Genomic DNA, 14824 nt, shown 5'->3' with positions numbered 1-14824 from the left:
TGGGGCAAGTCTTCTTACACAGAGAGTGGTGGGGGCTTGGAATGTGCTGCCAGGGGTGGTGGTGGAGGCAGATATAATCAAGGCATTTAAGGGACTCTTAGATAGGCACATGAATGTGCAGAGAATGAAGGGGTATGGACTATGTGCAGGCAGAAGGGATTAGGTGTCATTAACTTAATTAGCACAACATTGTGGGCTGAAGGGCCTGTTCCTGTTCTATGTTCTCAGATGAGTGATGTTTCTCAATTTCTTCTAAGCCACTTGGTTAAAATCCTTGAAATCACTCCCTGCCTTCACCACAAGTACTGCAGTGGCTCACAACCACATTTTATTTAGGGCACATGGGGATGAGCATTAATGCTGGCCTTTCCAGCACTGCCCACATCTTCTGTGTCGAAATTAAGAAGGTATATTTACTTTGATTTATCAAATTTAAACTATTATTTTGAATTATGCTTCTGAAGACTCTATTCCCTTCCTCCCTCTCTCTTCCTCTCACAGTATCATGGTGGAGCTTTTTAATTAAAAAGCTGTAGAGGTCTTCCAAAATGGTATCCTTGAACTTTAGGTAGTCCTTTAGGATAGAATCAATCTATTCCTACCCACTGTCCGCCTCCCATGATCAAGTGGGGCTCAACACTGAGGTTTCCAAATCTAAAATTTAGGACGGCACAGTGGCACAGCTACCAGAGCTGCTGCCTCACAGCACCAGAAACTGAGGTTCAATCCTGACTCTAGTGCTGCCTGTGTGGAGTTTGCATGTTCTCCTTGTGACCTTGTGGGTTTCTTCCAGGTGCTCCCATTTCCTCCCACATCCCAAAGCCACGTAGGTTGGTGGGTTAATTGGCCGCCGTAAGTTGCCCCGAGTGTGTCGGTGAGTGGTAGAATCTGGGAGAAGCTGGAGAGAATGTGGAGAAAATAAACTGGAACAAATGAAATGGGTGGTTCATGGTCAGCATGGACCCAGTGGATCAAAAGGCATGTTTTCATGCTGTATTGGTATTGGTTTATTATTGTCACTCGTACTGAGGTAAAGTGAGAAATTTGTCTTGCATACCATTTGTACAGATCAATTCATTACACAGTGCATTGAAGTAGTACAGGATAAAAACAATAACAATACAGAGTAAAGTGTCACAGCTACAGGGTAGTGTATTGCAGGTAGTCCGTCCCCTTTCCTGAAGTCAATGACCAGCTCTTATGTTTTGCTGACAATTGAGGGAAAGGACCATGTCACTAAGCTCTCTATCTCCTTCCTGTTCTCCGATTCATCATTATTTGAGATACAGCCTGCTATGGTGGTATCATCCGCAAACTTGTAGATGGAATTAGAGCAGAATCTGGCCACGCAGTCATGAGTATATAGGGAGTAGAGGGCTGAGGATGCAGCTTTGTGGGGTACCAGTGTTGAGAATAATCGTGCTGGAGATTGTGGTCTGTTGGTCAGAAAGTCAAGGATCCAGTTGCAGAGGGAGGTGTTGAGTCCCAGGTCTCAGAGTTTGGTGATGAGTTTGCTTGGAATTACAGTGTTGAAGGCAGAACCGTAGTCAATAAACAATAGTCTAACGTAGGTGTCTTTACTGTATGACTCTATAAAAAGTATATGTCAATAATTCTCATTCTTCTGGCATAGCTTAACCAAACAAATGTTTTATTCACAATAGTTGTCTAGTAAACCAATATCTGCAGTGAAAATATGAGGCTTCAGGCTGTAGTAACGTAATAAATTTGTTTAAAAATTATATATTTATGATTGTGCTTTGCTACCTGAGCATGAAATGAGCTAACAGATAAAATAAAAACAAACAGCAAGGGCTTTTATGGACATATAATAAATAGCAAAAGCATCTTTAAAGAGCCTGAGGAACACTGAAGGATGGAGGGAAAATGCAATATTGGATGATAAAAGTGTAACAGAAATACAATATAAATATTTTACATCATTCTTTACAAACCATGGGGGCCTGCGAATGTAGGTGTTCTAGAAAAGGATGTGGGACATCATTACAGTTAATGGTAGAGAGGAATTGGTTTTAACAAAATTACCAAAACTCAAGGCTGAATGAGCCCAATGGTGTATACTCTTGACTGCTGAATGGTTGGAAAGAAGAGAGCGGAGAGTCTCACCACAATACTCAATCCTGTAGGAATCTAAATATTGCAATGGAAGTGGAGAGCAATTGATGTTATACATTTGTGGACAAAGAAAAGGGAGGATAAATTGAATAACAATAGATAATTGGCCGAACTGGATTCATACTTTCTCCAAGCATATGTAGATGATTTAGAATCAGGCATCAGAAGCTTAATTTCAAAATTTGCTGATGTCATATAAATTGGGTTTTTGCCAATTCCACAGAGATGATTTCAAAAGATTTTTGGGAAGAGAAAGCAAATTACAGTAAGAGAGAAGAAATGACAGATGTAATTTAGTCTAATGTAGATAAATGTTGGGTAATACACATTGGGAGTAAAAATAAACAAGGAATGGGAGTATTCCGACAATAAGAAGATGATAGTGTGCGATAAAACAGAAACAGAAAGTAAAAGTACGAGAACATAAGACTTAAAAGGTGGACTGCAGGCAGGTACATTAATAAAGGTAAGGCAAAATGTCCAGAGCATTTTAAAACAAGAAGATCATATAAGGAATGAATGATAATGATGAGTTTATACAAAGCTTTGTTATGAGGAGAAGCTGGATAGTGTGGGTTTATTTTCCTCAGGGCAGAGGAAGCTGAGGAGACCTGACTGAAGTATACACAATTATGAGTGGGATAGATGGGATAAATAATCAGAAACTTTTCTGAATTGCCACAGGTTTAAGGTGAGGAGGAAGAGGTTTAGAGGGATCTGGGGAAGAGTCTTTTCACCTAGAGGTGGTTGAAGTCTGGAACGCACTGCCTGAGGAGGTGATGGAGGCAGGTACTCAAACAACATTTAAAAAACATCTGGACTTGAATTGCCAAGGCATAGAAGGCTACAGACCACGTGCTGGTAAATGAGATTAGTATAGATAGGTACTTGATGGACGTAGTGGCCCAGTTTCTGTGCTGTATGATGCTATGATCCCTCGGTTGGATCACGGTTGGAGAACAGTTATGAATCTCATGGTTTTGGAACGCTGACACCATGTGATATCCAATGTGACACCTTTTTGTGACACCTACCACTGCATAGGTCACATAGATGATGACCTGTGGTCGGGTGATGGCAACTATCAGAGGCAATAAGAGCATCTGATTTCCATAAATAATTCACATTCAGTGTTGCGTGACTCACTATAGGAAAGACTCAAGGACCAAAGGCAGCTTATGGCATAGATTAATCAGGATGACATCAACAATAAGAAACCAATTTACGATGAGACTTCAGATACCAGAAGCATTTGCAGTGGAAGAGAACAAGGGAAGATGTAATATTATCTTCAAAAGGTCAACAAAAAGAAGAATATTTCTTTTGATCAGGCAGTTGTTCATGATCAACAGTCATCAATTTAAAGTAGTTATTAAGGAAAAGAGAATGGGTGAACATACTTTTTTTTAACCACAAGGTTTGACTGAGGACAAAGGTAATCTTTTGAAAGTGAGCTGGTTAAATACTTGAAACAAAGCAAGATATCAGGGTATGAAGAGAGAGCAGAGCATTGGGGTTAGTATTGGATGAATTCAGCAAAAAGTCAAGAAACATATGATGAGCCAAATGGCTACATTCATATTTTAAACTACAAAAGTTCTAAGGCACATTGCTTCTTCCTGATGGAGTATCAAATAGATTAAAAAAAATACATACTGATATATTAGAAGCATTTAGCATACTTAGCAGCAATTTGATGAGTATTTTTTCAGGCAGCTTGCACTGCCGTGGAGCCCTAAGTTACCCCAATGTCAAATCGGTTGGTTATACTAAATAGACAAATTTCACTCCTGGCCACTATAAATCAGGGCCCAGCACTGCTTACAAAGATCCACGTCACACCAAGCAGACTTTGGGTTCTGTGCAATGCCTTGATGGAACAAACAGCACAAGTTTCTCATTAACCTTCCTAGATATCAATCAGAAAATTGTAACAGGAGAAGACAAGAGTTGTAGCTGAGCAGAAAATTACAGGAGTGCTTCAAACTGAAAACATCAGATACTAATTATCCTTGGCCCCTATTACAGTTTTTTTACAGTCCATTTCCTTATCAGGTCATATTACTAAAGTAATTTCCAGTTCCCAAATGACTCTGCTAAGCAGAGAGCTTTCCCACTTACAAACACTTACCACACCCCACCACAGGGCATCTGCATAGCTGCCGAACTGCTGGGAGCCACTGTCATCCACTGCATCTTTTTCAGCCAGATACACAAAGTAGGAGGAAAAGATCAGGCCCAGGAACCCAATGTACAGAGTGGTGATCAGCTCCTATTCAAAGACAAAGTGACAACAAAGTTAAACATCTGACAATTGTTCCTTAGGGTGGTTCACTGTACAACAGGGGAATACTTTGTTCTCATGAGGGACGTCATCATTGGAACATGAAAGGTGGAGTAGACCATTTAGCCCCTCAAGCCTGTTCGGCCAATCAGTTAGATTCAGCTCATCTTTGTCCTAACCCAATTTACCAAACCTAATTTATGTGTCATAGATAACAAGAGATACTGACATCATCTTGAAAGCTCCAATCTTTCAGCATTCACGACCTATAGGGAGGGATAGAATTCTAGATTTTCATTAACTGCACGCGTGTAGAGTTTCTTCGTGATTTTCCCCTTAAATGGCCAGCCACTAATTTTATGATTATATCGCCTGGTTACCACTGGAAATAGTGTCTCTGCACCTACCCAAATGAACCAGCTTAACATTGTAGACATCTCAATTTGTTCACCCTTCAATCTTCAATTCTTGAAGAATTGCAAGCTAAAAAAAATTAATTTGAAACTTTCACCTTCAGGACAGGGCCAATATATTTAACTTTCTTCAAAAGCCAAATAACATCTCAATTTCAGTTATAGAATAACACTCCAACCACAATAGTCAAGTTTTCACCCAATTGATCAACCCTTCATGTGAAAAGACTGGTAAACTTTTACAAAGCTCCACAGAGTGCCTTGGATCTATAATCACCATGCAACCCTAAACGTAATCCTAATTCCCAAAACACATTTTCATGCTTGTGTGGAAAAGATGCTCATGTCACATTGGCCTAAGTCAAAGCTAAACCCAGTTATGTTAAAAGGTGTGTGTGACCCATTGCAACACCCTGATTCCATTTACCTCTTTTAACTTTAAATTTATGTTTTGCAGTCTTTCTCATATACAGTGGTTAAATCAGTGAGTTGAGACTTAGCATGTAAGAATAAGAATTGTTTAAAATTTTAAAATGTAGCTGCTTTTCTTTCTAAAAGGCAAAATGGCTCCAATATATAGAAAGCTGTTATCTTTGATAGAATAACCATTTGTCCAATGGTACCAAAGGTGGTGCTGCCATGCCCAAAAGTGAAGGCACTTTTGTTTCACTTCTATCGTCGTTCCTAGAAGCTCTTTCCACACACCCACATGCCTAAAATAAAAGTTGTTTCATTGTACCACGGGCAGTTGAAGACCATCCATCAAATTATGGATCTTCTTGGTCTGCTTGCTTATCTTCAATCAACCTAGCATTTTTACACACAATCACAATGAATGCAAGGATCAAATCAAAATAGCAGCCTATAGAACAGCATGCTTGCACAATGCTCAGATTGACACTCCAATGCAAGAACAAGGAAATATTGCACTGTTGAGATCTTTCAAATGAGATATTATAAAGGTATGTCACCAAAGACTCTTGCAAATTACCACAGATGTACAGTGGAGAGCATTCTGACTGGTTTTATCACCATCTGAGATGGAGGCTCCAATGTGCAGGGGTTCAAACAAGGCTACCAAGGGTTGTAGACTCAGCCAGCTCCACTGCAGACACAACCTTCCCCGCCATCGAGGACATCTTCAAGAGGAAGAGCCTCAAGAAGGTGGCATTCATCATGAAGGATCCTCACCACCCAGGACATGCCCTCTTCATGTTACTACCATCGGGAAGGAGGTACAGGAGCCTAAGGACCCACATTCAACGATTCAGAAACAGCTTCTTCCCCTCCACCATCAGATTTCTGAACAGTTCATGAACCCATGAACACTACCTCATTATTCCTCTTTTGCACTATTTATTTATTTTTGTAACTTACAGAAATTTTTATGCCTTTATGTCTTGCACTGTACTTCTGCCACAAAACAACAAATTTCACGACATATGTCAGTGATAACAAACCTGATTCATTCTGGTTTATTCATTCTGATTCATTCTGGTATTAAATCACCATAGGTCTTTGGACAATTTGTACAGTTCTACCTTGTAAAAACAGCATCATGCCTGTAAATTCCACAATAGATTTATGAAGTTGCTGTTTTTCACACTTATTGTTCATTAAGCCTTCCACAGGGCATTAAGTCCAATAATTAATAGTGTTAAAAATATGCCAATCAATTGCTTTGGCTCAGAATGTGAACAAGTGGAAGCCCCATTTTGTCAAGTGATGTACTGTTGCTTTTAGCAAAGTCAAATTTTAAATTTCTATTTTTTTCTCTTTGTTCAATATTTAATTCCCTCAATATCAAAGTTTGATATCGAATTCTTCTCAGTCTTTGTTCTGGTTATTTGACAATTCTTAAACTTCACTGGTTAAGTTGTTCCATTGCCCTTCAATGTCGCAGATGTCCTATTTCCAGTTATCAACTTACATTTCAACAACATATAGACAAAGAGCCAAAGAGTGCAGCAAAAGTTGCAACGAAATAGATCACCTGTGTGATAACCTGCTCCAGTGAATTCCAGCCTACTAACAGTTTCTCATTGCTAAAATTAACCTACTTGATCTCCATAGGGAAAGGCAACATATGAATTGGAATGAGGGCATTCAGTACGAAACACAGCAGCTTTACAGACTCTGTCAGTTATCTTGAGAACATTAAACGGGAAACAAGAACTGAATCAAGCGACGAGGGTAGGAGCTGAAGAAAGTTCCTGTCACACTAGATTAGGTGAGATGAGGACTTTGATGGAAGCCAGCTGTCTCTCTGATTTATTGTTTAAATTGGCTCCTGGAACATGAAGCCAGATTCGCCCACCTGCCGATGAATAAAGACAACTGATCCCAGAAGTCTCCAGGTGCCACCCTGGCGATCGACATGCAGCATTCGAAGGATCTGCAGAAACCGAATGCCCCTAGAAGAGGAGAAGAGAGGTGGAACACTTATTAGTTACTTGCATAACAGGATAAGCTGCTTCCAATGGCACAACCTTGGTCATTAGACTTTAAATCGAGGCTTTGATGCTGAAAGTAGCAACAAGTTAGAAATCAGAATTAAACCCAACCTTCAGGCTGCAGCCTTGGAACATTTTATTTGCTTCCTTCTCCAATTGTTTGCATCAACTGCATTTATCATAAGCTGCTCTGTAAAGATAATGGGGATAGCTGCTTTGTCTTAAACCACTGCTGATGTACGGTGAGCAATGCTTGTGGATGTGATATAACCGTGTTATTTGCAACAGCACTTCAGAACGTTACTAAGTTTTAACCACACTAATGCGGGCATCAGTTTCTTTCCTCAAGAACAGCAGTGAATCAGTTGGGTTGTCATGACAACCTGACAGGCTTCGTGAGCCACTTGTATGGGCTTTCTTTTTATTTCTAGATTTTTGAAACTGGTTTCAAATTCTTAATGTGGAATGGTGGCACTAGAACTCAGTTCCTCTTGACCAGTAACTGAGATATATAAGGTACTAACATGAAATGGCTTCAGTGAGACCCAAGTTTTGAGGGCCAGTATCTCTCACTTTTAAATTGATTAATGTGCAATGGTGCAATTTATGAATTGTTTTAAAAATTATATTGGCTATGTCAGCCTACCACCCTGTCTTGAACTTATTTTGAATTCTTGGCACTGACAAAATGTTTGCATTCCAGGTACGGATCATAAACAATGCACCTCATGAATGCTTGGTACAACACGAAGAGTAAGAATGAAGATTAAAAATAAATTGGAGAGTGAATTCTTCATGTTGAACTCCTGTAAAGTCAAATCATTCTGCTGCAGAAGATGGTGCAAGTCACCTGTTGACTCTTAACACCAGGGATGGGTCAAGTCGAAGAAAGACCATTGGGTCTGCAGGACAAAGCAGACCCTGGCACTGAGCCATGAGGCTCCTCAAAATGGGATTGCGGTCTTTTAAATGGGAATTTCCTGACTCCACATTTCCTGTGAGTTACCTGCCCCCAAACATCACAACTGTATTGTTTAAATGGATGGAAAATCAGGCTGGTATCCAACATGTGTGGAGGTTTGAGGAGAAGTTCGCAAAAAGACAAAAAATTATCCCTTTACACAGTTGGGATTTTAAATGAGCATAGGTGAGCTAGCGACTATAATAAATGTAAAACAAACTAGATAAAAATGTCCTGTGTGATAGCAGGAAATGCACTGCAGACGAGGAAAGGTCAGGGAAGGCGTTAACTAATAATATACTTTCCAGCATGATACCCAGTTGATACTAAACTTTCTCTACCTACCTGATGGCTGATGTTGCAAAGACTTGCCCATTCGAACCCACGCAGAGGACTATGACCGAAGCCACCACCACTATGAGATCTGTCAGGTTCAGGAACAAATTTAAGGAAGGTTACAGAAGTTTAGGATTCACCACACAGCCTATAAACATGCCCCGCCCAAAATAAAAATCAATGTTTGAGATGGAATATGCAAAATTACAGCAGGCACTTAGAGAATGGGAAATAAGGAGCCTAATCACATCTCTCCTCCACCCAATCTATTTTCATTCTGCTCGTGCAAGTACATAAAATGAACTGTACTGATCATTTATTTCGTATGTTTTGATCGTTCACATTTTAGATATTCCATTTTTTCCTTTGCTCAGGGCTCACACACGATTCACCACTCCTCAGCTGAACAGAACATCAGTCTGCAACGGACTTCTGTAAGTGTGGCTCTGAAGCCAAATGTGAGGAGATATGTGGGAGCAGGACCTGCTCTCTGCCTGTTAAAGTAACTGATTGCCGCTCACCACGTCCTCAAAATCTCAGAGAGAGAGTCCATGATACGAATGCACCACACTTGCATATAAAGGAGAAAGGACCATGACGACAGAGGGAGAGTGTGGGACTAATGGGATTGTTGTCTCAGTTAGAAGCATGATGAGCCAAGTGCTTTCCTCCTTGCTGTGCGATGGAGCCACTCAGCACCATTCAAGAGATTATCAGTGCTCTCCTTTCTCTAAGGCGCTGCAAATATTTCCCCCTCAATTACTGAATCCATATTCAACATCCTTTCAGACAGTCTTCATCATAACATGCGATGTAACAACAAATCTTGTTTCTCCACTGGTTGTTTTGCACTTACGTTAAATCTGTCTACTGCTTTTCTGTGCCAGAAATAGTTTCTTCTTACTCTATAAAATGTTTCAGAATTGTATATTAAATCTCCCCTTAAATCTCCGTCCTTCAGAGAATAATTTCAAGTTCTTCAATCTTTCCACATATCTAACATCCTGCATCGCTGGCACCAATCTTCTCTGCATCATCTTTAGGATCTTGATGTCCTTTCTAAAATGTGGTGGGCAGGAGAGTGCCACAATACTTCAAGCTAATGTATAACGTGATCTACTGGGTGGCAGTGGGACAGCAGTTAGTGCTGCTGCCTCACGGCTCCAGGGACCTGCAGTCAATCCTGATCTTGGGGGGTGTCTGTGCAGAGCTTGCAAGTTCTCTCTGTGACCACTGGGTGAGTTCCACTAAGTATATAATGATAGGTTGATTGGCTGCCATAAATCACCCCTTAGTGTAAGATAATTGCAAAAAGAATCAAAGAGGAGTTTGTGAGTATGCGTGAGAGAGAATAAGTTGCAAGGATACAGGGAAATTAGGAGAGGGAATGGGACTAATGGGATTGCATCCCTGGGAGCTGGCAGAATAATCTCCTTCTATATAATTATAAGTATGGTGCACTGGGGCCCCAACAAAGCTGCAATAAACTGCCAACTGGTGTGGTTTATCCCCTCAAACAGCTTGCACCCATTAAAGGTTTGACTAAATGGCAAATTATTTCAGGGAAAGTATTACTTATTCGTCACTCACCTATGATGGAGATGGGCTTCCTCGCAAAGCGGAGCCTTCCCCAAAATCCAACATATTTACTGCGGCAGCCTGCTGACCATAGTCGGACAATGTATTCAATTCCAAAAAATACCACTAATACAATCTCCTGTTGAAAAACAAAGAAGATGGATATGGAGTCACTCCAAAAGGCACAAGATTTGGATGCAAATAGAAAGTTTAGAAGCTTCAGTGTGACTGCTAAAACTCTGCCCAATGAAAGACTGATGTAACAATGCTCCTCTAAAACAATGGATAATCTGAAGCAAAAGAGAGAGTGGTGGACATTCTCAGCAGGTAAAGACATTGAAATGGGCTCACAGGCCTTGCTCTGCTGAGTCTTTCCAACATTTGCAGTATCTGCTGTATTTTGCTGATGAATGGTCTATAGCGAGGTAGGATTTGGGAGTAGGCATGTTTGAGAGCAGACTGCAGTTGTAATGGACATGCAGCAAAGGAGATATATTCTGTTTCATTTGCTTATCTTTGAGGATTGGAGAGCATTTATGTATTTATGCATCCTAGTGATGTCACCACGACAAACATAGTGCCTCTTCCTGCTTTGGATCTGGCAAGCCAGTTTGTCTTTAAGAAGACTAATTGTGTTGGATGGAGGGAGTGACTCATAGATTTACATTGGAAATTTATTCTTTCTTTCTTTTTCAATCTTTTTACTAGTTTTCAAATTAATATAGATTAATATATAACATCAATGTTTGTACATGTAATATAAAGAGATCAGGAGAACAATCATGGCCTAGAACAATAAAATATAAAAAATCTGTAGATCCAACGATCTCTTAGTAAATGAATATAATATAAAAGAAAGGAAAGAAAAAGATTTATTATATAAATAAAAAAAGAAAGAAAAAAAAAATCCCCAAATCAATAAGAAAAATTATAAACAATACATCGAACCAAACTAAGCTAAACAGAAAAATTTCAAAGAAAAACAAACAAAAAAAAAGACTGGACTAAAATTTTCAGTAGAAACAGAGCAATACTATGTCATCAAATAAATTTGTTCTTATTTTAACTTGGAATGAATGTCTGGGATTGTACACTTGTTTTACCATCTTGACCTGGGCCTTTGTGCTGAGTTTAGAACTTTGCTAATGTGGTGTTGAGATTAAAAGAAAACAGGCGTTAGGAGCTGCATGAACTGAAGCTGGTCACATGCCACCACTCAAAATTGCCTGTAATAACGACAATTCTGATAAGCCAGCCCAAATCCAGGCGAGGTAAAGTCAGGTCAAGAACCACAAGCTCTGCTGCTGTCCTTACATTAATACTTTAAGATTCAAAGTGAGGGGATGCACATTTCTAACCCTCTACAATCCAAGCTCAGAGGCTTCGATATCATGTTTTCTTTTGTCATTGGTACCACTTGGATACACCAATTTGATAAAAATTGTAAATGAAAATGAAGTGATGTCAGTTCAGCTTAAAGTTCTTCCCATCGCCCCCACATCCTCCTTTTAATCTATTTGTCACCATGGACATTGTTCTCTTTTTAACAATGCTTTATAAAAGCAGTAGGAATATTGACTGCTCAAGATGAAACCTTGCTGGAACCATCCCGAGCCAAACTACTGGTTAGGAGGAACTGTCTAATATGAGTACCATTCAATTGAAACAGAGAGAGTGCCACTAGAGTAGTGGTAGTAGATGTTATAGGAGTGGTACCAGATCATTTGTAGCTGTAGAAACACCAATGGAATGGTCACTGGGCACACCAACAGTATTACAAGACTAAACAAAACATTTGAGAACCAAACTAATGCTAAATTAACTGTTTGGTCACACACACACAAGCTGGCATAAGTTTGGGTAAAGGCCTGAGAACAAACTTCAATGAATAATATTTATGCTTAGGGAATCAATCATGAAGTCGGTATAAAAGTCTCCTTTAAGTGTTTATCAAGTTATTTAATTGACAAGTTAATTAGCGTTCATGGACAGATGGTAGTCTCCTTGCTGCTTAATAAAGGGATCCTTTGATTGGATCCCTACAAGGAACCGCCTTTCACACTGGAATTCACGGGTGACTCTTCCCACTCAATATTCCTAAGTTTATTTCTTTCTCTCTGTCAAACCACATGTCTCTGTGAAATAATAATTTGGACTTTGAACCAGCATTGTCAAAGCAGGAAACTTCATCAGCTGTCACACCTCTTCAAGAGATCTTAATCAACAAGGGAAAAAAATACTCTATTTTCATTATTTTTTTCCATGTGTACAGCTTGTAAACCAAGGCATTGTCAAATATGTAAATGTGCACTGTCAGCAAGACAAAGCACAAGACAAGTAGGCAATGGTTACTGTCTTTGAATTCCTAACTCTACATGCAGACAAGCTAAGTGTGCATCGATCAATCTTGCAAGAGACTAAAATGACTAAAAGGAGAGGACTAGTCGGCTGAGCGCCAGGCGCCATTATTCACGTCTGATGTTTAAATAAAGGACCACTGACCCCAACGAGACCTCAGATATTCATGGGAGGTCAAAGGTGAAAGTGCACAAGCTGTTCTTCGTGGCTGTACAAAACCAATCCAGGTAACCATTAGCAACCAGAACATGCCCCCTGGTGACTGCTTGATATCGGAAAGTATTTTCTTCTTAGGCCCTTGCATGAATGCAAACAGCTTTGCAGTTTAATAAATAGCTTGTTGCTACAGTTGAGTACGTTTATTAAGGGCAGACCCAGAGCAGATAATGTTACCAAAGCGCGAGAAATAAAACAAGTTTTCAAGAGCTCAGATCTTTTCAAAGCTGAAAATTCTAACCAGTGAGAGCATACAAAAAGGAGAATCAATTAAGAAAAATACTGCATATAAGAACTGATAATCATATGTAGGCACATCCAATGGTCCCAACAACGCACATGTCAGGGCAGGACTGGGGGGTGGGGGATTACTGTACTCCAACGACTACAGTGAGGCAGTCTCATGTGGATCATTGAACATTAACCCTAACACTAAATCTTTAGGCGGGTGGTAAATCAGGTTTAGAAAAAACCTGCTTCAAACTGTAATATAAACAGCTCCAAAGGCTTTTAGCCTCTGGTGGAGGGAGATTTTATCTTTGCACGAGAATTCTACATCACAATTCTCTGCCAAGAATCCTTATCCGGAATCTCTGGCGATGCCTCATATGAGTTAAATAAGCTAAGTATGGATTTTTAAAAAATATAATGAATGTCATAATTCAGTTCTCCACAACAACTTGTGCAACTTTAATGAAAATAAAAACAGAAGGAAGCCAGGCTTCAGGAATGTTATTTATTGTGCTTAAATCTTTTTCATAAAGGGAACACGCCTCTTCAGGCAAGTAAAAGTCACAAATCAGATCAGGCCTAAGTACCCTAATTAGAGTCAATTATTCTTTTTCTGCCGCTAGTCATTCATTTAATTCCTCTGTGCTGGGGAACGGCTGACTACATTTCAAGTTTGAGGAAAGATATGGAGTTTATGTTCAACACTACTCCTCACTAAGACAGAAGATTTCCCCCATTTGTGTTACAATGTACTCATACAAAACTGATGACTTTTGACAGAGGGAAGGTGACAAGCAGTGAAGGGAGAGAGAACAACACTTTACTCCATGAGTGAAGCAATAACACAGGAATGAGTGAAGGCCACCCAGCCTGTAAATCATGTACTGCCATTTAGTTCATGACTGATGTGTCCCTCATTTTCCTTTACCTGCCTTTCCTTGATGCTTTTACCTGATTACATCAATCTGTCCTTTTAAATGTCAGCCTTTGAGGGAACTCCATTCCCTACGTTCACTTCTTTCTGAGAGGCAAAATGCCTCTTCCTTCACCCCTGAACAGCTGTATTCTAATTCTAAGATTGTGCATCCTTGTTCTGAATTCCGTCACCATGAGAAACAGTGGGATAGAAATAGTATTCTGGGTCATATTGCAGCAAACACAGGATAGTGGCATATGTAGACACAAGAGACGGTAGATGCTGGAATGTGGAGCAAATAACAAGCTGCCAGAGGAACTCAGGAGATCAGACAGCAACTGTGAAGGGAAGTGGATAGGCGATGTTTCGGGTCGAGACTCTGCATCACTGACAGTGGCGGTCCTTGTCCTTCTCTTCCAAAGTTTTGCTGCATTAAGTTCGGTGGAACCAAGCTTCAGAAGTAAATTACAACATGCACACACTTCTGTATCATGCATTTAGCACATGTAACCATGGACAAATTTCCATCCCAGTTTTCTGTATTTAGCCCACTGTATCCCTTCATCATTTGAAGGATCACAGCTAGTTTACCGCTCAACTTTGTAAACATGCAAGTGTGGCTGTATAAGTGCCCGCCACTTCTAACAAAATTATACTTGTTAGTAGCTCAGGCTTTTGTCAGTGTTACCATATAAGGGAAATACCTGTAATGTTATGACACAGTGACCAGAAAAATCCAGGAACACGGATACCACTCACTCAACAAAAGATGTAAATTGGATAAAGTAATATCAAATAGATTATCTGTTCTGCTTGATAAAGTGCATACAGGAAAGCAATTCTTCAAGTATTCTTGCAATATGAGATGCTACGCTTATTACACATATCTTCCACTTACACCATTTCATCCTTATCCAACCATGCTACAGGAATAGGCTATGC

At 39.8% G+C, this 14824-nt stretch overlaps 1 protein-coding gene across 2 annotated transcripts in view; it reads right to left on the bottom strand.

The window, feature by feature from the left end:
• Positions 1-14824, bottom strand: part of LOC127577750 (potassium voltage-gated channel subfamily KQT member 1) — a 638072-nt gene that overhangs the window by 450814 nt on the left and 172434 nt on the right. For both annotated transcript variants that reach the window (XM_052029275.1, XM_052029276.1), the window contains exons 4-7: positions 10174-10300; positions 8593-8671; positions 7151-7247; positions 4268-4408 (exon numbers count right to left, since the gene is read on the bottom strand). In XM_052029275.1, the coding sequence (XP_051885235.1) occupies positions 4268-4408; positions 7151-7247; positions 8593-8671; positions 10174-10300 (444 nt within the window). The remainder of the gene's footprint in view (positions 1-4267; positions 4409-7150; positions 7248-8592; positions 8672-10173; positions 10301-14824) is intronic.

Source organism: Pristis pectinata, chromosome 14, assembly GCF_009764475.1.
Source record: "Pristis pectinata isolate sPriPec2 chromosome 14, sPriPec2.1.pri, whole genome shotgun sequence".
NCBI classification, from domain to species: Eukaryota; Metazoa; Chordata; class Chondrichthyes; order Rhinopristiformes; family Pristidae; genus Pristis; species Pristis pectinata.
The sequence above is the reverse complement of the archived record's forward strand: the minus strand, read 5'-3'. Positions and strand labels throughout refer to the sequence as shown.